The sequence below is a fragment of the Nycticebus coucang genome, chromosome X, assembly GCF_027406575.1.
Source record: "Nycticebus coucang isolate mNycCou1 chromosome X, mNycCou1.pri, whole genome shotgun sequence".
In the NCBI taxonomy this organism is placed as follows: Eukaryota; Metazoa; Chordata; class Mammalia; order Primates; family Lorisidae; genus Nycticebus; species Nycticebus coucang.
In genome coordinates this window covers 27273035-27298911 of record NC_069804.1, presented here as the reverse complement: position 1 = coordinate 27298911, position 25877 = coordinate 27273035, and the positions used below count along the sequence as shown (strand labels likewise).

Below are 25877 nucleotides of genomic sequence, written 5' to 3'. Positions count from 1 at the left end.
ACGTCCGCATATGACCTTGGTCAAAAGGGCCTGACTTCAGCGTGTGACCTCAACCAGTTGGAAGGGTCTAGGCCCGCAGTAGGGCACCAGACAAGAGAGACTAGGGTCAGAGAGGACCTGGCCTCCATGTGTGACTGCCAGCTGGCAAAGTTAGCCCATGACCAAAAAAGACACGGACCATGAGAACTTTGAGGGAGGAGGAAGTTTTACAAGGTGCCAAAACAGAGGCTGGGGAGAAGAGAAGTTAGAGTAGGAAGAGTCATTGACGAGGCCAGGGAAGATAATCTTGCCTTGCCTATGCTGCCCTTCCCCTATCCTCCTCTGGCAGTGCCACTCCAGCAACCCAAGTGGAGAAAGAATTTGTGTGCCTCAGGGAAGGAGAGTGAAATAATTATGGGACTTTGCACTGAATCCTAGGACTGCCCCAGCACAGGGGAACACAGCACAGGGCAGAATTCTCAAACAGGGAACATTTGGACCAGTCCTGCCAGAGAGAAAGCCTCTGCCTCAAAAAACTGAGTTTCAGCTAGCCCCACAACCAGCTGACAAAAAGCAGCCCAGGAACTGGGCCAAACAAAATTCATAAGGTAGTGGGGCCATAGAGGCAGCATTTTTTGGGTAATTCCTGCAGGTATGCTGGCAGAAAGCCAGTGAACTTGGGGTACACATGACCTAGTGAGATACCAGCAGTCGTGGCCAAGGAAGTGCCTACATCACACCTCGCCCAACTCCAGACAGTGCAGCTCAGAAAATCTTCCACTTGGGGAAAGAAAAGGGAAAAGTTCAGAGGATTGGTTTTTCAGCTTGGGTACCAGGTGATTATTTACCACAGTACATAATCAAGTATAAAGCCCCTGAATCCAGGCCTTAGTTCCTAGAGGGTGCTTTTGGACTTATCCTGGACCAGAAGGAAACATGTGACCCTGAAGGGAGCACACTAGTCCTTATAGGATTCACCACTTGCTGACTGAAGAGCAAATAGGTTTTGAATACACATCAGAGGTAGCCTGGCAACCTGTGAGGGAAGAGAATGAGAAACATTGCTTCCCATATCTTACTTAAGCCCACCAAGCTGGTACCACCAGGAATCTGTAAGAGTCACAGCATTACTGAGCTTGAGACACCCCAGTTCTGAGATGGCCTCAGTGATGTAAGACTTAGATCACAACATTCAATTCCCTTTTAATACCCGGAAAGCCTTCTCAAGAAGGATGGCTTCAAACAAGCCCAGATAGTGACGATTAAAATAAATACCTAATGCTTCAATGTTCAGACATTAATGAATATCCACAAGCATAAGGAAGACCTAGGAAGACATGACCTTGCCAAATGAACAAAATATAAGGTACCAGTGACAAATCCTGGAGCAATGGAGAAATTTCACACAAAGATTTCAAAATAGCTGTCCTGAAGAAGCTCAATGAACTTCAGTACAACACAGAAAAGGAACTCAGAAGCCTGTCAGAGAAATTTAACAGAGATTGAAATAATTTGAAGAAAAAGAAATTCTGGAGCTTAAGAATGTAATTGACACACTGAAAAATGCATCGAAGTCTGTCAACAGCAGAATTGATCAAGTAGAAGAAAGATTTAGTGAGCCTAAAGACAGGCTACATGAAAATACACAGTCAGAAGAGAAAAAAGAATTTAAAAAGAATAAACCATGCCTACAAGATCTAGAAAATAGCTTCCAAAGGTAAAATCTAACAGTTATTGTCCTTAAAGAGGAGTTAAAGAAAGAGATTGGGGTAGAAAGTTTATTCAAAGAAATAACAAAAATGGACATTCCAAACCTACAGAAAGATAAAAATATTCAGGTACAAGAAAGTTATAAAACACAAATCAGATTTAACTCCAACTTGACTACTTCAAAGCATTCAATAATCAAGCCCCAAAGGCCACAGATGAAGGAAAGGTCCTCAGGGAAGCAAGAAAAAAAAAAAAAAAAAGCATATAAAGGAGCTCCAATATATCTGGCAGCAGACTTCTCAGTGGAAACCTTACAAGCCAGGAGAGAGTGGCATAACATATTCAAAGTGTTGAAGGAAAAACACCTTAACCTTACAATACTATCCCTTGTAAAAATATCCTTCAAACATGAGGGAGATATCAAGACATTCCCAGACAAACAAAAGCTGAGGGATTTCATCAACACCAAACCTGTCCTATAAGAAATGATAAAAGGAGTTCTTCAATCTGAAAGAAAGTGCCATTAATGAACAATAAGAAATCCTTTGAAGGAATACATATACAACTAACTGATGAAGTAAGCACACAGAGAATACAACCTCCATAGTTGACCACCTCCCTACATTGACCACCTCCTTAAGTTGACCTAATTTTCATAGAATGAACATGCACCACATGTACATATCAGTACAGTAGGACTGGTTCCTTATGCTGACCACCTCTATATATTGACCAGTTTGTTACAGTCCCTTAGGTGATCAACCTACAGAGAGGTTCTACTATACAGATTACTCTATTGCTGTAATTGTGGCATATAAACCATTTATATACTAAGAGACAACCCTATCAAAAATAAGTACTACAACTTTTTGAAAGATAGATAGTATGAGATGATATGGATGGAATCAACAAAAAGTTAAAAAGTGGGACAAGATTGAGTCAATGGGTAGAATTTCTGTAAGCTCTCTCTTTGCTTGTTTGGTGCAAGCAGAGTTGTCATAGGCTTAAAATAATTGCTCATAAAATGCTTTTGGCAAGCCTCATGGTAACCTCAAATCAAAAAACCTACAACAGACACACAAAAAGTAAGAAATTAAAACACAATACTAGAGAAAATCATTTTTAATAAAGGAAGAGAGGAAGTAAGAGAGAGTACCACAAAACAACCAGAAATCAAATAATAACATGGCAGTAGTAAGTCCTTACTTATCAACAACGTTGAATATGAATGGACTAAACTCTCCAATAAAACGACATACCCAAGCTGAATAGATTTAGAAGGAAAAGAAAAAACAAAAACCAAAAGCCAACCATATGTTGTATGAAAGAAACACTTCATCTATAAAGACACACATTGACTGAATATAAAGGGATGGAGAAAAATATTCTATGCAAATGGGAGCCAAAAAAAGAGCAGGAATAGCTATACTTCTATGAGATAAAATAGATTTCAGGACAAAAATTGTAAAAGGAGACAAAGAAGGTCATTATATAATGATAAATGGATCAACTCATCAAGAGAATATATCAATTCTAAGTATATATGTTCCTAACACTGGACCACCCAGATATATAAAAGAAAATATTATCTGGTCTTAAAAGAGAGATACACCCCAATATAATAATTGGTGGAGGCCTCAACACTCCACTTTCAGCATTGGACAGTCCTCCAGACAGAACATCAACAAAGATGTTGGACTTAACCTGCACTATAGACCAAGCAAACCCAATAGATATTTACAGAGTGTTTTTATCCAATAGCTGCAGAATACACGTCCTTTTCCATTGCTCATAGATCATTCTGAAGGATAAACCATATGTTAGGTCACAAAACAAGTTCCAAAAATTTCAGGAAAAAAAACTGAAATCATACCAAATATTTTCTCTGACTACGATGGAATAGAACTGGAAATCATAACAAGAGGAACACTGGAAAACATACGAACACATGGAAATTAAATAATATGTTCCTGAATGGGTCAATGAAGAGATTAAGAAGGAAATTTAAAAAATGTCTTGTAACAAATTAAATGAAAACACACCAAAACCTATGGGATATGGCAAATGCAGTAATAAGAGGCAAGTCTATAGCAACAAGTGCCTACATTAAAAAATAGAAAAGCTTCAAATAAGCAATCTAACAAGGCATCTGAAAGAAGTAGAAAAACAAGAGCAAACCAAACCCAAAACTAGCGGAAGTAAAGAAATAATAAAGATCAAAGCAAAAATGAATGAAACAAAGTACAAACGATCAATAAACTAAAAGTTGATTTTTTTAAAAGATAAAAAAATTGACATACCTTTCACCAGACTAGGAAAAAAAAGAGAGAAGACCCAAATAAATAAAATCAGAGATGAAAAAGAAGACACTACAACTGATACAGCAGAAGTCCAAATGATCATTAGAGATTACTATGATTATGCACATTGAATCAGATTTAAGGTGCCTTATGATTTAAGGTACCTTAATTAGGCATAGCCATGCCACCCTTTGACAGCTGATTGCCATGCTTCAGAAAAGCAATTCAATTTTTATCATCTTCAGTATTTGTGAGGGTGGTTCTCTTCTCTCCAGATGTTAGAAAACGCAAGTCCCTTGATTTCTCAGCTTACTCTTAAGAAGCATAAAGTCTTATGTTTACTCTAAGTCACAAATAGAGCTTTAATTTTGCAATTGAAAGCATTCAGTCCAAAATACTGTTCAATCCTTTCATCTCAATTTGTTGATAAACCTTTGACCTTTCTATCGCGGTGGGAACCTGTAGTTTGCCAAAGGGAGTAAGGGTGGTATCGTTTTCTTTGCCTGCCTAGTATTTCTACTCCTCCTTCAGATTCCTGAATGCATACCAATGTCAAAGCATTGGAAGAGACGAACAGTAAGAGAAGTGGGAAACATCTTCCTTGCCTGACATTATTGTACAATAGCTACATGCCCCTGTACCTGAACATGAGAAAGTCAGCGTGTATACCTTTACAGGTTGTTCCTTTACAGAGGTCCTACTGCTGGGCTCTGTGACTCTCTCTCCATTGGCAGAGGTGATACGTTCCATTTCTCCAGTTTCTATTCCCTACATGGAGCCCTACTCTTCTACTATTTTGCTATTTCTAATTTTACCTGAGCAGAAAAAGCCCATGTAATTAATAATTATTATTTTTAGCCAATGTGAATTATATTTTTACTGGAAATGGGCAGGCGGAGGGGGCATAATAAATAAAATAAATACCATTTATTGAAAATAATAAATGCTTAGCAATGTGATGTTACATGCACATATTCTTTAGTTAAACACGTGCACAATAACATATGTTTATTTCAATTTTACAGAAAATTAAATTGTTAAACTGAGTCACAAAAAAAGTTAACTTGCCAAATGTCATTTGATATAATAAGTGGAAAAGGATGTCTGACATAAAAATCCATGCTGTGAATGACCATGCTATCCTAACTCACTAAACAAATAACCAGTTTAAGTCTAAGAAACATTCATATTTGGAAAAGTCTGGCAATTTGTAAGTTAAGATGAATGATTAAAGGGTGATTAGAGGCTCCAGATGCAGCCTGTCTGGTCTGTCATTTCAAATCTTCTACTTTTTAGCTGTGTAAACTTTGGCAAGATATTTAAACATGGTGACTTAGCAACCTTATCTATAAAACAGGGGTACACACATACAGTATCTTATCTCTTAAGGTGCTTTTATGAAAATTAGGTGAACTATTAATACATGTAAAGTATTTTTAAAAGTGCATAGCACATAAATATTATATATACTTAAATATATTTATATATAAATATATATTATGTGTGTGTGTATGTGTGTATATGTGGGGGGGGGAGAGAGAGGCCTAAAAAACTGTCACATAGATAGGACTTAGTAAAAGTTAGAAATTATAATTATTACTAATATTATTCCTAACTGCAAGTCTTATCTAGAGCTGCAGTTGATGTTTGTATTCTTTAGAAATTCTGAGAAAATATAGTCACGTAAATATAATATAAATGTAACATTTATATTTAATACTTTAATATAATCATTTGACATATATGTATTATATACATATATAATATTTCCTTGCTGCTTTGCTTTTAGGAGTGATGTGTCTATGTGAATGTGTGTGCATGATTTTGCGTGGATTTGTAGAGGAAGTAGGGGTGATAAAGTTATCCAAAACTTCTTAGGGGACTGGGGGGACTCTGAAAGGCCTTAATTGCGCACTTAAGTCAAGATTTCCTGAGAAGAAATTTCATCTCTCTTCAATCTAAAATAGTACAGAAGCAGTTGCTAGCTTTGTAACTAATTCAAATAATATGCAGACTTTTTTTTCCTTATCGCTCCAACTGGAAATTCAAATTTGACACGTTAAAAGGCAACGTGAGAGATTTTGAGGAAATAACCATGAAAAACAATCTGAAATTGAGGGATTTCATTTATCAAATATAAAGGTTTTTGCCCTATAGTTGTCTTGGCCTCAAGTCTTCAGACTGCATTAGTCAGAAATAACTTTTTGCCAACCTTGTTTATTTCTGCTATAGGCGAAGCCCATTTTCTCAAAGTGATTAACTGGCCGTAGGACTCAATCCATTTATCCTTCTTAGGCTTCCCTATTGTAATGCACTGCAATACTCTCCTCTGTCTGTGAAGCTACCAACTCAGTGGCTGCGAACACTTGCAGGTGGGATTTCTTAAAATGAAAGTGCAATACCTAATGAAATTGTTCCAACATTATGTTGGGAGTGTGTAAAAAAATGCAGTGTTCTTCATCTTCTTGAGTGGTCTGCTTGGCAGATGTTGTATTTTAACTGATTGCAAGCCAGGGAATATGACGTGAATGTCACTGAATAATTAATTAGGATAGCCAAAGGAATGTTCAAAAGTGATTACCCAAATAGCCCAGTCCCTGTGTTTTGCATTACCTCAGCCTATGACTACTTTTGGAAAGCTCATCTGTACAAAATGGCAGTCTCAAAGAACATTTCCACCCTAATAATGTTAATAGATTATTTTTATGGGCAATGCAGCCCAGAGCAAACACTCTTATTTGATATGGAATCTTTATACATGTGGAAATTGCTTTGATATATTTCAACATGGGTCCCTCTAGATTATGTCAGTTTCCAACGTTGTGTATATAATTTTGTTTTCCCTTAGGAAGTTATTTTCATTTTGAAGATTTCCATCCTATATTAAGATAGACTGTTTATGAGCTTAATTAAAACTTCTTTTAGTATAGCATGTAAATTTCAATACTTCATCTTGGGCTCATTGTTCTAAAATTTGACGTGTTTTGAGGTTTCAGTAAACACAATACATGACTTATTCAGAAAATTATGCTCCCTAAATATATTGATACTGTTAATTGTATATTTTTGTTAGCATTATTTTAGTTGAAAATGACAGAAAATAGAGACAAAATTAGCCTTAACAAATAGAAGTACACAAAGTCAAGAAACTGCAAAGAGAAGGTGTGTCTTTTTAGATGCTCAGGAATATCTCTGGGCCTTGGATTTCCCCTATCTCCTGATTCTTCTTCCTGTGGGTTGACATCATTGAAAGTAGGTTCTTACCTGATTGAAGGTTGGAAGCTGTTACCAAAAGAAGGTAAAATAGATACTAGACAGATAAAAATGTTCACCATAAGATTTAGAAAGGGATTTATTATTATTATTATTAGGGAGTGCTTCCCATTTAAGGGGGCAAATTTGGAGTGTGGAAGAAAAGAAAGGCAAACCAGAAATTGCTCACAGATAAATTTCTTACATAAATTGTACTTACTAATTTCACATGTGTTATTACTTAATATTACTTAAGGATTTGGTATACTAAATGGGAAACACAGCAGTATTTGAAGAAGAATGAGGATCAGTTAGGTGAAAAAATAAAATTGCTAAAGCTAATAAAATAAAAGTAATCAGAAAAATTAGAAGATTTACTTTTATGATTTTTTTAACAGTTACAATATGATAATGAGGTACCTATAAGTAACCAACTACTAGTAGAGTTCACCCTGTTACAGTGGTAGACAAAATTAGTATGACCACCTGGATTATGGTTTGCCGAACGGCCATGTCTGTGATTATGGTAATACACCAGGATCTTCTGGACCTGGGACTAGGAACATAACCCACATTCAGCAAACTCAGATCTTCATACCACTCTCTGCCCAATGTGTTTGATCTAAAGGAAAGGATAGACAGAGGACCAAGCTGGGCCATGTAGATTCCTTCCCTGATGTTTTTTAACTGGTACCATGAAAGATAAACCAACCCTGTCAGCACCAGTCACAACATTAAAAGAATATAAGCTCAAAAAGGTCCATAGCAATAACCCACTTCATGGGAAGATATTGTTTTAAGGACATAATTTGGCACCTGGAGATAAGCAAAGATGATAGATGGAGGGCAAAGTCCAGTGGCATTTCACTTATTAATTCTAGTGCTCTCTCAGGCCAGCCCCAACTCTACCCTCCCTGGATATCCCAGCCAATAATATCACTTTAGTATAAATCAGTGGTCCTCAACCTTCCTAATGCTGCAATGTATTTTCATTGTTAAAAAGGAGTCACGACCCACAGGTTGAGAACCGCTGGTATAAATGAACTTCAGTGGGGTGTTTGTTACTTGACGGAACAAATCAACTGGAACTGTCAAAAACATCAGGGAATATTTTAAGAAACACTAAACATAGACCTCCCATTTGATCCTGTAAGCCCATTACTAGGCATCTACCCAGAAGAAAAAAATCATTTTGCCATAAGGACATCTGTACTAGACCATTTATGAAGGTTCAATTTACAATTGCCAAAATGTAGAAACAACCTAAATGCTCTCCAACCCAGGATTGGATTAACAAGCTGTGGTATATGTATGCCATGGAATACTATTTAGCAATTAAAAAGATGGAGACTTTACATCTTTTGTATTAACCTGAATGGAGGTGGAACACATTCTTCTTAGTAAAGCATCACAAGAATGGCAAAGAAAGAATCCAGTGCATGCGATTCTAATATGAAGACAATAAATGACTTACTACATGGTGGGGAGTAGGGGAACGAGGCATTGGGGAGAGGGGAGGAGGGAGGGAGATGGAGGTCATGGTGTACGGCACATCTCTTGGGGGCAGGACACAATTATAAGAGGGACTTTACCTAACAAATGCAATCAGTGTAATCTAATTCTTTGTACCCTCAATGAATCCCAAACAATAAAAAAAGAACTCAGGAAAAAAAAAGAAGCACTGAGCAGACAAAGAAAATGAAAATAAAACAAACTCAGGAAGTACGGTAGTTACAAATTTGAAAAAAAAAAAATCATGAAACAAAGATGGAAGAGTTATGCAATTGGGACTAAAGAAACTTATTCTTTGCTTTTTTTTAGAAATATTAAGTAGGTGATTTGATCCAAGGAATCCTGGGTAATTAAGTAATTATTTTCTAAAAAAAAAAAAAAAAAAGCAGTAAATTTCTGTGAATGAAGCTTATCTTTGAAAGAGTTTGACACGGGCACTGATGGCTTTGGGAATGGGAAGGGCCAAGACCCAGGGATCCCTTTCAACTTTATAGTTAAATAGTAACTGTAAGTGTTTCCTATTATTAATTTGGCAAGCATGTGATCATTTTCCCCTTAGTGTTTGACAATAGCTACTTTTGTGATGGAATGAGGCAACATGATTATTAATTATTTTTTTAAAAAATAAGTATTTCTTTTATGGTCTTGTATGTAATTGGAAAATGTAGCACATTCTGTGTTCTGCACAGGTCCTACCAGGCCCCCTTTGCTGTTTGGGTGCACGTGTCTTCTCAGTGAGCTTTCACTCTGTCAGCCAGTACCTCTATCTGTCCGGAAAAAAAAAAAAACCTCCTCTCTATAGAACTGTAGAATTACTTGGCCTGAGCAGAGAGAGCCAGAGTGCCTGATAGTTTATTTTCCCCAAAGTATAGTCCTTAACTATTGAAGGCTGGGCAGCTGGTGGCAGGGGTATAAATACTTCAGCTCCTTTTGCCTCTGGTTGAGACAACTCTAGATGTGACGTACACTGTGTCCAGAGAACAGTAACTTTAAGGTTAACTTAGAGTTACCCTCTAAGGGATTTTGCTTACCTGACTGACTTTTTTTTCTGGCCTCTTATTTTCCCCTGTCCACTTCCTTCCCATTCACCTACCATTTGTGTTGTTGTTGTTATTTGTTTTTCTTATTGTCAATTTGCTTATTTGACTTCCTAGTAAGCCACTTTCACACAAATACTCATCTAGGATCCACTTTTGGAAACCCAACTAAGCACAGGATGCATCCTGTAGGCTGACAAATTTGTTAGCTGGCCGGATGTATGCAAGATTAGGTCTTACTGCTTTCCTTTTTCTCATTTCATGTAGGCTATTTGTCCCTACTAGAGATTTTTTTCTCATGCCTAGTAATCTTGTGGTTTTTATATTGGTAAAAATGCAATGACTAATTACATTCCTTGCTTGGGAAGGAACATTACTACCAGGAACTACATCTTCATTTTGAAAGCCTTCAGAATCACAGCCATCACCTTTAGAAGGAATATGGTATGCCTTGCAAATTCATTCTTTATTAGTGAAAGAACATCATGGTTTCTATCTATTCAGTTTATAAACTTGAGTTCTAATTCATGCCATAGAAGTCTTATCTTTCAAATGGAAAATAACAAAGCAATAATATTTGAACTTGATAAATGGATAGTTATTGTAATGATTATTCAAGAAAAGCATTCCTGGAATTCTCTTTCACACCATAAAATACTCACAGAAGAACAAAGATGATTTACTTTTTATTTTTAAATAGCTTCACAAGCAAATATTCTCCTTTTCAGTCCCTGCTGTTATCCAGTATTTTAAAAACAAAATCATAACTCCAAGCAACAATTTATTAGCAAAATATTTGGTCAGCCTGGATGCCATTTGTTCAAACTGAACTCGACTTTGTGGCATCTAGTTTGTCTTTGCCTTCTCACTATTGCACATGAGCTACCTGGTGTAGTGTCCTCTGCCTAAATATCTATGATCTTACAAACAGACCTTTGAAAACAATTTTTGACTTAATTTTTTCCTATAATACGTATTACTTTCTGCTTTCTTTTTAGTTAGTACTTTTATTTACTTATTTATTTATCTATTTATTTATGGGATTATACAAAAAAGTACACATGTTCACTTACTAACTTTATGTACAACTTAGCCTAGTTGTAGCTTACCATCCTAGAATGGATATCTTTCTACATACTTCTAATAATCAAATGATTAAAAACAAAACAAAGCACCAAATAATCACTAACAGAACAAAAATACTAGGTCAATAGCTATACTTGTCAGATGAAAGTTTTAACATTTTTTTATCAATTGCCTTGTGTCTTTCCTTTAACAACCTCCCCCACTTTCCCGCTACACACACACCACACACACACACACACACACCATGTATTTTTTAATTTCAGAGGCACATTGCTCCAATGTGGTCTGTGAACCAACAGAAAGTACCATCAGGAAGTTGGTTCAAAGTTCAGAATCCTTATCCCCTACCCAGACTTACTAAATCAGAATCTTCATCTCAGTAAGTTTCTCCAGTTGATTCATGTGTACATTAAAGTTTGACAGCACTGGAAGATAAGATATAGTCTTTATGGCTGAAGCCAATGAGACCCTTATATCTCTTATGTTGGTAATATGTTATAATTAAAGGAAATAGCATTAAACTTGTATTCATTTTAAATAGGCATTAGTTTAAGGCATAAATATACCATACAAAGAACAGAAGGTACATGCTGAGAATAATTCTATTTCAAATTTTACAGGTTTTTGTTTTATATAATTGAAGCATAGAAAACAAAACTATCTTTAAAACCAGAATTCAAAAAATTATTATCTTGCAATTGCTTATATAGCATATTCTTCAAACTAATACTGATAAACAAATATTCTGTGTTACAAGAAAATTTGTCTGAGTTAGAAAGATCTAAATTATTCAGACTATCTTGACACTTTTATACTGCAGAATATTTTCCATCCAAGCTAAAATATGATATCCATTAGTTCCATAGATATGATCTAAAATCATGTAGCTGTTTACTTGTAAGGTTAAATAGCTATTTCTTATACTACACATATTATAAAGTAGTACGTGTCTCTTATAGCAACCACATGTATTCAAATATAATGCTGGCCTTTCCAGAAGAAACAGTTGGGAAAGAAAACTTCCAATTTTCTCTGAGACTCCTTATTGAATAAAACTATATTTGCTTTATTGTCTAAAATGTTAGAGGCTTTACAGAGGTTGCATACAACTTAAGAAAAGACTGGTTCCTTATTTTTGCTGCACGTTTTAATAAGTAAATTATAAACATAATTTCATATTTTTAAAAGTCAACGTTTAAAGTCAAAACGCAATAAAATACAATTATCGATGAAAGAGGCTAACACTAATTATATTACTGTTTCATTATTTGGAAGACATAATGCATGAGCTTTTATTTCTTAATAGCACATATATAGGCATACCTCAGAGATATTGTGGGTTTGGTTCCAGATCACTGCAATAGAGCAAGGCATGTGAAATTTTGGGGTTCCCAGTGCATGTAAAAGATATGTTTACACTACACTGTTTTCTATTAAGTATGCAACAGCATTTCGTCTAACAAAACAATACACATACTCCTTAAGTAAAAATACTATATTGCTAAAAAATGCTAATGATCCTCTAAACCTTCAATGAGTCATAATCACTTTGCTGATGGAGAGTCTGGCCTTAATATTGGTGGAAGATGAATATGATCAGGGTAGTGGTTCCTGAAGGTTGGAATGACAATGGCAATTTCTTAAAATAAGACAAAAATGAAGTCTGCCACATTGACTCTGCATTTTGTGAAAATTTCTCAGTAGCATGAGATGCTGTTTGATAGAATTTTGCCTACGGTAGAATTTCTTTCAAGGTTGAAGTCAATGATTTCAAAACCTGACCCTCCTTTATCAAGTAAGTTCACGCAGTATTCGAAATCCTTTGCTATCATTTCAACAACATTTATAGCATCTTCACCAGGAGTAGATTTCATCTCAAGAAACCACTTCTTTGTTCATCCACAAGAAGCAATCCTTCATCCATTCAGGTTCTCTCAGAGATTTCAACAATTGAGTCACATCTTCAACTGCCACTTCTAATTCTAGTTCTTTTTCTATTTTCACCACCTCTGGGGTGACTTTTCCTGAAGTTTTGTTTTGTTTTGTTTTTTAGACAGAGTCTCACTTTGTAACTCTTGGTGGAATGCTATGGCATCATACATAGTCCACAGCAACCTCAAACCCTAGGCTCAAGAGACTATTTTGCCTCAGCTTCCCAAGTAGCTGGGACTACAGGCACCCGCCAAAATGCCCAGCTATTTTTAAAGATGGGGTCTCACTCTGTCTCAGGCTAGTCTCGAACCTGTGAGTTCAGGGCAATCTACCTGCCTTGGCCTCCCAGAGTGTTATAATTACAGACATGAGCCACCACACCTGGTCTACTTCTCCTGAAGTCTTAAAGCCCTCAAAGTCATTCATGATGGTTGGAATCAACTTCTTCCAAACTCCTACTAATCTTGGTATTTTTAAATCCTCCCATGAATCCATGATTCATGGATTTTTCTTAATAGCATCTAGAATGGTGAATCTTTTCCAGAATAACTTCAATTTACTGTACCCAGATTCATCAAAGGAATAACTTTCTATGGCAACTATAGCCTTGTGAAATATATTTTTTAAATAATAAGATTTGAAAATTGAAATTACTCTTGATCTATTGGCTGTAGAATGAATGTTGTAGGGTTTTTTGTTTGTTTGTTTTTTGTTTTTGAGACAGAGTCTCATTATGTCACCCTCAGTAGAATGCTGTGGCATCACAGCTCACAGCAATCCCAAACTCGTGGGCTCAAGCAATTCTCTTGCCTCAGCCTCCGGGTAGCTGGAACTACAGGCACCCGTCACAATGCCCAGCTATTTTTTTGTCACAGTTGTCATTGTTGTTTAGCTGGCCTGAGCTGGGTTAGACCCCACCAGCCTCCGTGTGCTCTAACCACTGAGCTACGGATGCTGAGCCAGAACGGATGTTTTGTTAACAGGTATTGTGAGAATTGCTAAAATGTGACAGAGACAAGAAGTGAGCACATCCTGTTGTATAAATGGAACCAACAGACTTCCTTGATGTAGGGATGGCACAAAACTTCAATTTGTAACAAGTGGGATATCCACAAAGTGCTATAAAATAAAGGTATGCCTCCATACTTTTAATGAGTTTTTGCAGTTATTGTTGTTATAGTTTCTTTCATTGCATTCCCTTTTCTCTATGGGATACCATTGTGAACTGCTGGCAGATTGCCACTAACTGCTATAACTTATCTTATTCTGTGTCTATCATATGAAAATGTACATATAGGCTTGGCACCCGTAGCACAATGGTTATGGAGCCAGCCACATACACCAAGGCTGGCAGGTTTGAACCCGGCCCAGGCCAACTAAACAACAATGACAACCGCAACAAAAAATAGCCTGGCGTTGTGGCAGGCACCTGTAGTCCCCACTACTTGGGAGGCTGAGGCAAGAGAATTGCTTGAGCCCAAGAGTTTGAAGTTGCTGTGAGCTGTGACACCACAGCACTCTGCCTAGGGCGACATGATAAGACTATGTCTCAAAAAAAAAACGGAAAAAGAAAATGTACATATAATTTATCTTATTCATACATCTATCATACGAAAATTTACATTTGATAATGGGAATGAAATAATAAATAAAACATAGTCTCCACCTACATCAACTCGTACTATAATTGGAGATCAAGGTCAAGAAAAAATAGAATTATTATTGGATACTATAAGCCTTGGATCATCATAGACAAATGTGAAAGGTACTACATACACTGAAACTTCTATGAATCAAATCAAATTTTTTTTTTTAACAACGGAACACTGGCTGTGCTGCCACCCCAGTCCCGGAGCTGGTGCGGCTGCTGCAGCTGGAAGGGGACCATGGCCCTGAGCGGCTGCAGCCCAGCCCGAGGAGAGCCGGCTGGGGCTGGAGGAGGGCAGCCCGGCCGGAGCTCCCCTGGCGTCTCCGTGCCCCCGGCCCCATGGCCCCTCTGCCTCTCCCGCCGGCTGCAGCCCCCGCTGCGGCCCTGTCACCGCCCGCCGACTGCCTGCCTTGGCCCCACAGGGAGCCCCACACCTCAAATAAATATTTTTCTTTCCTTATTCTCTGAAACACAATTTTAGGAATAATCTCTTAATACCCTTATATGGATCAGATTGATTTTCAATTGTATAGCCATTCTGTAAGATATTTGGCCACAAGAATCACAGATGTTTTCAACTGAATGTTTGAATCATTTACTTTCAAACAGTAGTTCCACATCTATGAATTTCCATAGATAACAATGAGATGTTTTCACAAAAATATGTGTATAAGAATATTCACTCCAGTACTGCTTACAATAATGAGAAAATGCCACAGCTCTGTGGCCCTGTGCTACAGTTAAGATGATGCTATGCAACATATTTAATGGCATTGAAAGGCATAAATAATATGTAAATGAAAAATTTGTAAATTAAAGTAGACAACATTAACTTACTTTTGAAAGAAAAAAATGTATGTGTGTAGAAAATGTTAAACAGTATATACATCAAAATGTTAAGCACAATTAGATGGAAATATTGAGAAGAAATGGACTATTCATCTCTATTTGATTTCACATAATACATACATTATATATATACACACATCCTCTATATATATTCTTCCTGAGAAATAAACAGATTTTTAATCTTTTGACACTGTATCAAGATATTTTATTTGATATTTGTCCATAAGTAACTTCTAACATGTGTAGCTCAGCTTCCCTACGGAAGCAAATTTCTTCTTTAATCTCTTTCTCTCCCCTTTCTCAAATGCTCTTCCTTCTTTACTCTCTGCTCTTCTATCCTCATCCTGTTCTGACAATAGTCAAAATCCCAAGAATAAGTCATAATAATCAGTCCTAAGTGTCCTACATATTTCTTACAACACATTTTGAAATTGCCAAAATTTGAAAATATTCATTGCATCTATATCTAGTATAATTAAAACATTTCTATAACTGGTCTCAATTGCATTTTATTTTCCTACCTGTCTTTGCTAGAAAGCACCCTTAGCCATTTTATTACAGTGTAGTAAAGGCCAAGTCTCATGTAAGTTTCCAGATAGCCTGGGAAGTGTTATTTACTCAAAATCATTGCAGTATTTTTGTGACCCTCTTGCCACTCTATCAGTAAAATGTTTCTTGCTGATATTTTCCTTTACTGTCTGATAAAGGGTTATTACTATTGCTCTAGATCTAAGACACAAAATGTTTTTCAATGTCAAGTTAGCTTGTTAGTGAATCTTGGCCATTCTACTTTCCTAAAAGCTAAGAACTTATAAATCTAATCTATGGGATATAGAAAAAGCAGTACTAAGAAGGAAGTTTATAGCAATAAACACATCAAAAAAGTACAAAGATTTTATATAAACAACCTAATAATACACCTCAAGAAACTAGAAAAGCAAAAACAAGCCAAATGTAAAATCAGTAGATCAAAGCATAACTAAACTAAACAGAGAAAAAAAAAACAAAGATAGATGAACCAAAAAGCTGATTTTTGAAAAAATAAACAAAATCCACACACCATTTGCTAGGCTAAGAAAAAAATAAATAAGACCCAAATAACAAAATCATAAATGAAAAAGGAAACATTACAACTGATGTCAACATAATACAAAGCATCATTAAAGACCGTGATGAACAACTATACACCAACAAATTGGAATACCTAGACACCTGATATTTAGCTAAAATTATTAACATAAGCAAATGCACTTTTTATCTGGTAAAATAGATTTTCATTAGATTCTTTAAAGCAGTGTTTTTTAACCCTGAATTACATACCAGAAATAGTGATAGAACTTTTAGAAATGACCTATGCTAGCAAATTATTTCAGATTAATTAACTTGTGATCTCTGTTGATTCTCTAAGGCACCCAACTCCAGAAAAATCTTAAACAAGTCATTAAAGATAGTGGAGTCCATATTAACAATGAACCACACGGCACCAAGTATTCAATACTCTGCAAACCCAGGGGCTTATCTCTTCCCTCCCCCCACCCAGAAAAAACATTCCAAAAGGTCATGATTGGAAGCAAAATATAAGCAAGTTTTCTTCTCTCATATTTGCTGAAATCCACCATAAAGGAGGGAGACAGGAAGTGATGTGCGTGTGCACACACGTGTGTATATGAATTCTCCCGATGAGATGTATGTAAAAGCATTGTTTCTGTGTCAGATAGTAACCCCTATCCTCTGGTCATCAAGCTGATTTGTAATTAAGCTTTAGAAAAAGACAGGGGCTTTAAGACTGAAAGACAAAGATGATCCTCCTACTTGCTCCTCGAATACATGAGTTTCATGTTACTGAGGACTTCAGCTAAAGCAGTGCCCTTTTAATACTCTAAGAAACTGTAACATTAGGAACAAGAGATAGGAATATAGGATTCAGTATCAGCATCTCCTGAGTGGTTGAACTGCAGCAGTTGTAGCCAGCTGGAGGGAAGAGCCATTCTCTTGCATTGTTGCAGGCCATGAGCAACAGTGAAAGGATTTGAAGTGGAGAAATGAAAGAGGGCCTCTCAGGAGCTCACTGAAGACACTCACTGTGGATATCCAAACTTACCTGGGAGAGATCTAGGAAGAAGGGGCTTGGAAATTCTTCTCAGCAGGTGGGGGGGCCAGATTCATTAAAATCTGTATTAATAATAAGATTCCATTTTAATCCATCAGTTCATTAAGTTTGGGGAAGCTTGGTTAGAAATAGATGTTTTCATTTTTTCCTCTAAACCATTTTGTGACAGAGGTAGGTTTTATCCGCACTTTTACAGATTAAAGTAAACAGAACTGGCCTTGGTTGTATAAAATAACTTGAGCAGGGTCATTTGATTAAATGTAGAATATAATTGTCTTAACACAATAACTAAGAAAATGCCAGAAAGGCTATGTCAACCAGTGTGATGAAAATGTGTCAAACTGTTTATAAAACCAGTGTATGGTGCCCCATGATCACATTAATGTACACAGCTATGATTTAATATTAATTTAAAAAAAGAACCCAGTTCTGTTTGAGTCTAGTGGTGAAAAAAGCTCATAATACTGCATTCCTCAAAATATTTACTGAATATTCATTACATACAATGCTTTTTCCTCAACAGAACAAACAAAACAAACTTAGACATGCTCTCAGCTTCCTAGCTTCCAACCCACACTTAATATGATGCTGAAATGTTTTCAGTGTGTGCTGAGGGAAGTGGACCAAGTGTGAGATTCAGTACAATTTTTAACTTCAAAAAACACAACATCTCTCTAAGACAGGGTTATATATTTTCTTTCAAATAAACTACACATAGATGTTCATTTCACTATTTTAGTATTCCAATTTCTATGGATACTGATCTTACTCCAAAACAAAATCTGTCTATCCTCTGTGTATGCCTTAACCCTGGGGAGGAAACTGTGACATAGAGATGAAATTAATGTTAGTGTCCATCATTTTTAATCTTTCCATGTTGTTTTGATATTTAGTACCAAATATTACATTCTTTTAACAATTTGTGCTATTTACTAAGCCACACTTTATACAATGAAGAACAGTATGAAGGCAGTTTAGAATTAGCTCTAGTTCTGTGGTATAGACCTGCTGTCTGGATTCAACTAAACCTCTTCCAGGTTTCTGAAGATAATTGTTAATCAATAAATGAAAATCTGGGCAGGGCACGGTGGCTCACAACCATAATCTCAGCACTTTGGGAGGCCAAGGTGGGAGGATCCCCTAAATTTATCAGTTTAAGACCAGCCTGGAGCTAGAGAGAGATCCCATGTCTAAAAATAGTTGAGCATTGTGGTGGGTGCCTGTAGTCCCAGCTACTCAGGAGGCTGAGGCAAGAGAATCACTTGAGCCAAAGAGTTAGAGTTTGCTGTGAGCTATGATGCCAGAGCACTCTACCGAGGGTAACAAAGTGAGGCTCTGTCTCAAAAAAAATAAATAAATAAAATAAAAAAATAAATGAAAATCTGAAAAATCATGAAACCATAAAAGTATATACATATTTTAAGACCACATTGCTACTGATTACCAATAAGACAATTGGAAAATGCACCGATTAGTTCTTTGGTTATATTTCTACTACCACTGAAGCAATTATCATTGTTCATTTAAGTTCTGTTGTCATTATTACAGCTATTTGTGGGTTTTAATTAATAGTATTAGAGTCTACAAAACTACCACTGTGTGGTATATACACTTTTAATAAAAGATAATCAGTTATAACTTTTATATGAGGTGTTTGTTGTCAAAGAAGAGAGTCTTTCTTGTTCTAAGAAATAATTATTTATCATAAAAGAACTATAAATGGAGATTTAATTCATTAATTGTCCTGTGGTTCTTCCCTGCTGAGAATATTATCCTTATTTTGTCTCATGTGTAAGTGAATTTTAAAGATAAGATGACAAAGATGGAGACTTTACCTCTTTCATGTTTACATGGATGGAGCTGGAACATATTCTTCTTAGTAAAGTGTCTCAAGAATGGAAGAAAAAGTACCCAATGTACTCACCCTTATTATGAAACTAATGTAGGACCTTCACATGAAAGCTATAACCCAGTTACAACCTAAGAATAGGGAGAAGGGGGAAAGGGAGGGGAGGGAGGGGGGAGGGAGGTGGAGGGAGGGGGATTAATGGGATTACACCTGCGGTGCATCTTACAAGGGTATATGTGAATCCTAGTAAATGTGGAATGTAAAGGTCTTAGCAAAATAACTAAGAAAATGCCACGAAAGCTATGTTAACTAGTGTGATGAAAATATGTCAAACGATCTATGAACCAAGTGTATGGTGCCCCATGATCATACTAATGTACACAGCTATGATTTAATAAAAATTTAAAAAAAGAAAAAAACAAAATGAATATTTCAGCAGAATTTTTGTTACACTTTATTCTAATTCATTATCATTATAATAACAACTGAAAATTATATTTCACACCTTCATAATCTCTTCACTAAATATAGAAATTATTCTTTGAAACCAGGTGGGACGAAGTATTTGGGAAAATGTACATAGTGTTCACGATCTGCTTAGGGGTCAATCATTGCTTTACCACACACTGACAGTGTGATACCAGACAAGTTACCTAACCTCTCTATGCCTCGATTTTTTGGTTGTAAAATAATGATGACAATAATATGTGGGGCTGCTCTGAAGACTAAATGAAATGGTATATGTAACATGCTAAAAAAGGAGTACAGGCCGTGGTGTAAATAGTAGATTACATTATTGGTTTTAATTTTTCACCCCTTCTTTTGTCCTGTGACTTTTCAATTCCTTTCACTAAAGGGATAATGTATATTTTCCTGCTATTTGATTTTGACTGATAGTATAAATGGAAAATGAGTGTCCTGGATCTTAGCCTAAGTCTTAAAGTCTCATATGTTCCATTTACACACTTGTTCCTTTGCTAACCCCAAGAATAGAATATTACTTTGTTAATATCACTAATGAAACAGAGTCACTCCAGCCAACCCATACATCTTCAGTGAGAAGTAGGTCTGTTCCAGCTCCCACAGCCTGAAAATGAAGTAAACTGAACCTACTCCTAGATTAGCTAAAACCCAGGCAACCCATAGACACGTGAGCCGTAATAGTTTCCTGTTTTAAGCCACTGAATTTTGGCGGTACTTTGTTAAGTAGCAAAAATTGACTGATACAGCACACGATCAATAAAAATTAGCTACTATTTACTTTCATTTAAAACAGAGGCTCAATAAAAATAAATAAATAACAGCAGTATGATAATCAGTAAGGTTCAGAACTCTGTTTTCTAAACCTGAGGTTGTTCATAAAGAAATCATGTTTCGTCTACCCTTGTTTGTTTTCTGATACTGCTGCTGGCAGACAGCACCTTCTTCAAGAAAAGGAAATGCAAGTTCGGGGAGGGGGGAGTTTTGTCTAACCTGCCACTTCTCCAAGGAAAATAGAATCCTATAATAAACAATCTTGTGATCACAGATGTATAAATGTAATGGCGATGCTACAAATATATTACACATGCAAACTTCAAATACATATCTCCCTCCTACATATTCTTCCACAAATATTCTGCTGCATCTCTCAGAATGAATTGCAAGCATTTCATCCCAAAGCCTCCGTGTGTGGCTCTCCCCAATGAAGCCAAGGCAGAAATACCCATTAGAGCTGTAGCAAAGGGTGGGGTCAGGAGACAGGTTTTTATGAGAAATCAAAGGGCAAAGGAAGTAGAAAAATGAAGCAGAGATACTTAACTATCTGCACTTGTAACAGGTCACAAATTTGAAGTGTTAAAAGCATATAAAAATAGATGCCCTTGAGCTGAATGCAGTGTACAAGTTGAGTTTCTCCTTTTGGGGTGCATATTGTGTAGGTATTTAGCATGTAAGCTGGAGTAGTTTGTAGTTTCTGGTATAAAAGAAGACTGTATGATCAAACCTGGCTTAAAATACAAATAAAAGATGTTCTGTAATCCTGCACCACTATGACTAGATACTCTAAGAAATGTAGAACAATCTTGTCCAAGAGATGAAATAATAATGATAATAATAATGATAAATGGCTTAAAAGCTGTCCAGCTTTAAGTTAAATTGTGAATTGCAGAGGGAAATTGCAGTTTGTTTCTATATATTGCTTTGCCCTTCAGCTCAGCTGTTGGCCCTGGATTAATATTCAGGCAGCATCAGTGCCAGTCCTGGTGATTCACTGAGGTATTATGAATATGCAAATGAGCAAGAGCTTTTTATGTCTATGGGTTGTCTTTCTTACATGTTTGAAGAAATAATTGGAGCCAATCAGCTACTGATAACTTGCATATAGATGACTATTGCTCTGGAAGTTAGAATCACGTAATAATTCTTCTTATGCCAGCCCAAAGGTTTGATTTCAATCAATCTCTTGAAAACAGTATTCTCAGTATCTCTTAAACTGACTGATTGAGAGATTAAAGTGTCATAGTAGTTTAACTTTCTGGATAATGGTAACAGCATTTTGGAGTGAGCATTATACAAAGAGTTGGGTTTGTATTCATCAATTACTTTTTAATTTATTCCCTGGGTATCTATCCATTTTCCTTGAGTATTTAAAAATCAGGAATACAGGAGTTGGTAGAGTATTCTAGGTAGATGAACTCTAGAGTTCCTGAATCATAAAGATAGACTAGACACTATCTATTCACTGTGGATACTGAGGGCTCTAGGACAAGAGGGCCTTCGGATTGACATGTGTTCCCTTATTTGTCATGTCAGCAGAACAGTGGTCCTGCAGGGTCTTGAACCATCAATTAAATGCTCAAGCCTTAAAGTGATACATGTCATCTGTGTCTACCAGTCGTTGACTAAAATAGTCACATGGCCATGCCCAACATCAAGGAGTGAAGAGGAAATAGAATATTTCCATGTGTCTGGAGGAAAAGGAGAAATGAAATATTTATGCACATTAATAATTTCAGCCCCATGACAATGCATTCCTGTATCTTCAAAATAAACAACAGAAAGGCCAAGTCATTTGTCAACAGCATATTTCAAATTAAAGGAAAAAAACACATAAGACTCACAGGAATTCTCACTAATTATAAAAGCTGAGACATACTAAAATCTTTCTGGAGGTCAGATGTGGTAGCTCATACCTTTAATCCTAGCACTCTGGGAGGTTGAGATGGATGGATTGCTTGAGCTTATGAGTTTGAGACAGACCAGCCTGAGCAAAAGCGAGACCCCATCTCTACTAAAAATAGAAAAACTAACCATGCATTATGGCAGGTGCCTGTAGTCTCAGCTACTTGGGAGGCTGAAGCAAGAGGATCGCTTGAGCCCAAGAGTTTGAGGTTTCTGTGAGCTATGACTCTATAACCCTCTACCCAGGACACAGAGTGAGACTCTGTCTCAAAACAAACAAACAGAAAATCTTTCTAGAAAAATATATTGTGTGTATCTGTGCATGTGTGTATGTGTGACTATATGTTATTACTGCATGTCCTATGACTTACTAAAGATATATTTTTATAATAGCATATAGAATTATATATATGTGTGTGTATATTCTATATTTAGAGATGGAATGAGTTGGGAATAAATATACAAGTGCTCAGTAAGACAATCTATTACAAAGGGAACCTAAAACATTAATGGACAAAAACTTATTTTCCAGACCCCCTCTTTGGAAGAATACTGAGTACAATTATAGGGCATATTTTGTTTTGGCAAATCACTCGAAGAGAGACTGCTGTAAGGGATGAATACGGTAATTTAGAACTGGTTTGTCTTTGACAAGTAAATTTGCCTTTTTTCTGACTTTCATTCTTAAGTCAATGACATTGTAAATTAATGCAGTAGATCCATATAAGAAAATAGTTAGATAAAAAGCAAAAAATAGTGAATATAAATGAGCTTCCTTTCTGTCCATTTATCCCTTCTTATTTTCCATTTCATAGTAGCTGAATTCCTAATAATCATAGTAGGAAATTTTTATGATAATTGTAATTAACTTAAAATAATTCAACATAGATAGCATATGCTTTCTAACCAGGAATCTCCATTCAAGGGATAGTCAGATATTACTTTTTCATTGAGGACACTCTTGCCTCCAGAGGCAATAATCACAAACACACTTGCTATCTGTGTCTTTAATCATGTTCAGATGTCTTATCAATCACCATATTTCATGTCAGAAGAGGATTTTCATTGATTATAATAGTGGCTTCCTTATTCATTAGCATATGTTAAAAATGGATTCTTATTGGTGAAATTAAGCTTTCATATAAGCTTTCAACTTACATGAATGAGCAAAGATAGTTTAAACACACTCCCCAACCTCAAATAAACAAGACATAAAAAACCCAGTAAGGTTTATAGCTTCCATCCTTAATATCTGTGCCAAAGACTTGGTCTGGTCTCTAAACTATCCTCTACCAGCCTTTGGCATAGAGGATTCTGGCTGCCTGATGCTGGCCATTAAGAATAACTGAATTCTACTTTAGAAATGTTGTTCAGTGTTTAGTTAATCTTTCTTATAAGTTGAGGGTCAAAGGTCAGATAAATCATGTTTGCCTCTGCTAATAAAATTTTCCATTGTGACAGAGCTTGTCTGCACATGACTTCATAATAACCTGGTCACAGTGTTGGGGGGTGGGGGTGGGGATTTAGTCAGCTGCTGTTACTTTTCAAGAAGTAAACCAACAGAGAGTCTCAGCCTCGCAGCTGCCACCACCAACAGACTGCTGCACTCCATCCATTTGTCTGCTGTCACCTACTCCGGACAAAGAACATCCAATCATGGATAGAAATGAGCTGGTTCAGAGGGCCAAACTGGCTGAGCAGGCTGAGCGATACGATGACATGGTAGCCTTTATGAAGTCTGTAACTGAACAAGGAACTGAATTATCCAACGAGGAGAGGAATCTCCTCTCAGTTGCTTATAAGAATGTTGTAGGAGCCCGTAGATCATCTTGGAGGGTCATCACAAATATTGAGCAAAAGGCAGAAGGTAATGAGAAAAAGCAGCTGATGGCTGAAGACTACCGAGAGACTATTGAGACTGAGCTAAGAGACATCTGCAATGAGGTACTATCTCTTCTGGAAAGGTTCCTCATCCCCAGTGCTTCCCAAGCAGACAGCAAAGTCTTCTATTTGAAAATGAAAGGAGACTACTACCGTTACTTGGCTGAGGTTGCTGCTGATGATGACAAGACAGGAACTGTGCGCCGGTCACAACAAGCATACCAAGATGCTTTTGAGATCAGCAAAAAAGAAATGCCACCAACACATCCCATAAGATTGGGTTTGGCCCTTAACTTCTCTGTCTTCTATTATGAGATTCTGAACTCATCAGAGAAAGCCTGTTCTCTCGCAAAGACAGCTTTTGATGAAGCCATTGCTGAACTTGATACATTAAGTGAAGAATCATACAAAGACAGCACACTAATAATGCAATTGCTGAGAGACAACTTGACGCTGTGGACATCAGACACCCAAGAAGAAGAAGCCGAAACAGGGGAAGGAGGGGAAAACTAATGGGCCTTCCAAATTGGTCTGAAATCTGAAGACAAATTTCATTCTGAAATTTACACAATAGACCATTTTGTCATCCATACTGTCTCCAGATTGGTTTTCTTCTTTACAATTTATGACTGGTTTGTGTTACTTCTAGTTGAATTTTTATTTGTTCCCATGTGGTTTTTATGTTTAATGCTAGAGAAGTAGAGTTAGTTAACATTTAGGGTGTTGTTGAGGTGGCTGATATGGGGATGTGGAATTTTTATACAAGTTATAAATGTTTGGCATAGTACTTTTGGTACATTGTGACTTCACAAGGGCCAATGTTAAAACTGCTTCCCTATCTAAGCAAAGAAAACTGCCTACATATTTGTTTATCCTGGTGGAGAATAAAAGGGATAATTTGGTTCCAGTCACCAGTGCAGTTATTGTGGGTACTTAGATTTTGTAGCTAGATTTCAAAACCATCTTTAAAGTATCTGTGTGTCATAATGATTTGACTAAAAGGCTTTAGAGTTAAAAAGAGCAGGGTATGTGATCCCATATAAGTTAGTTAGCCTCTCTGAGTCTAATGTTTCCTCATTTTAAAAAATAATTATGTTATGAAGATTAAATGGAATAACATACATGAAATGGTTATGTCTGTCACATAGTAATCAATCAACACATGGTAGCTATTATTTTATTATAGACAGAATCTTAATTTGGGGACTTACTCTCAGAAGCTAGTATTAGAACATGGCATTTCATATAAACTTCATGTGTTAAAAATATTAGAAATTAAAGAAGAGAGCATTTGGTAAGAACTATGAAAAGCATGGAAATGGGAGAAAAGAAAAAATAGGAGCTAGCAGCCATTTATTTTATTTTATTTTATTGAGACAGAGTCCCACTATGTCACCCTCAGTAGAGTGCTGTGGCATCACAGCTCACAGCAACCTCCAACTCCTGGACTTAGATGATTCTCCTGCCTCAGCCTCCCAAGTAGCTGGGACTACAGGCACCTGTCAAAATGCCCAGCTATTTTATTGTTGTTGTTATTGTTGTTCTCATTGTTGTCTGGCAGGCCCCAGCT

General features: G+C 36.5%; 1 protein-coding gene across 1 annotated transcript; it reads left to right on the top strand.

The window, feature by feature from the left end:
- Positions 1–24061: 24061 nt before the first annotated feature.
- On the top strand, positions 24062–24820 carry LOC128577718 (14-3-3 protein zeta/delta-like). The gene has a single exon (XM_053580015.1). It carries the CDS (start codon positions 24083–24085, stop codon positions 24818–24820), a length of 738 nt encoding a protein of 245 aa, XP_053435990.1. The 5' UTR covers positions 24062–24082.
- Positions 24821–25877: the final 1057 nt, after the last annotated feature.

Excerpts from the sequence above, each read along its gene's own strand:
- LOC128577718 (XM_053580015.1), top strand. The coding sequence starts at position 24,083 with ATGGATAGAAATGAGCTGGTTCAGAGGGCCAAACTGGCTGAGCAGGCT.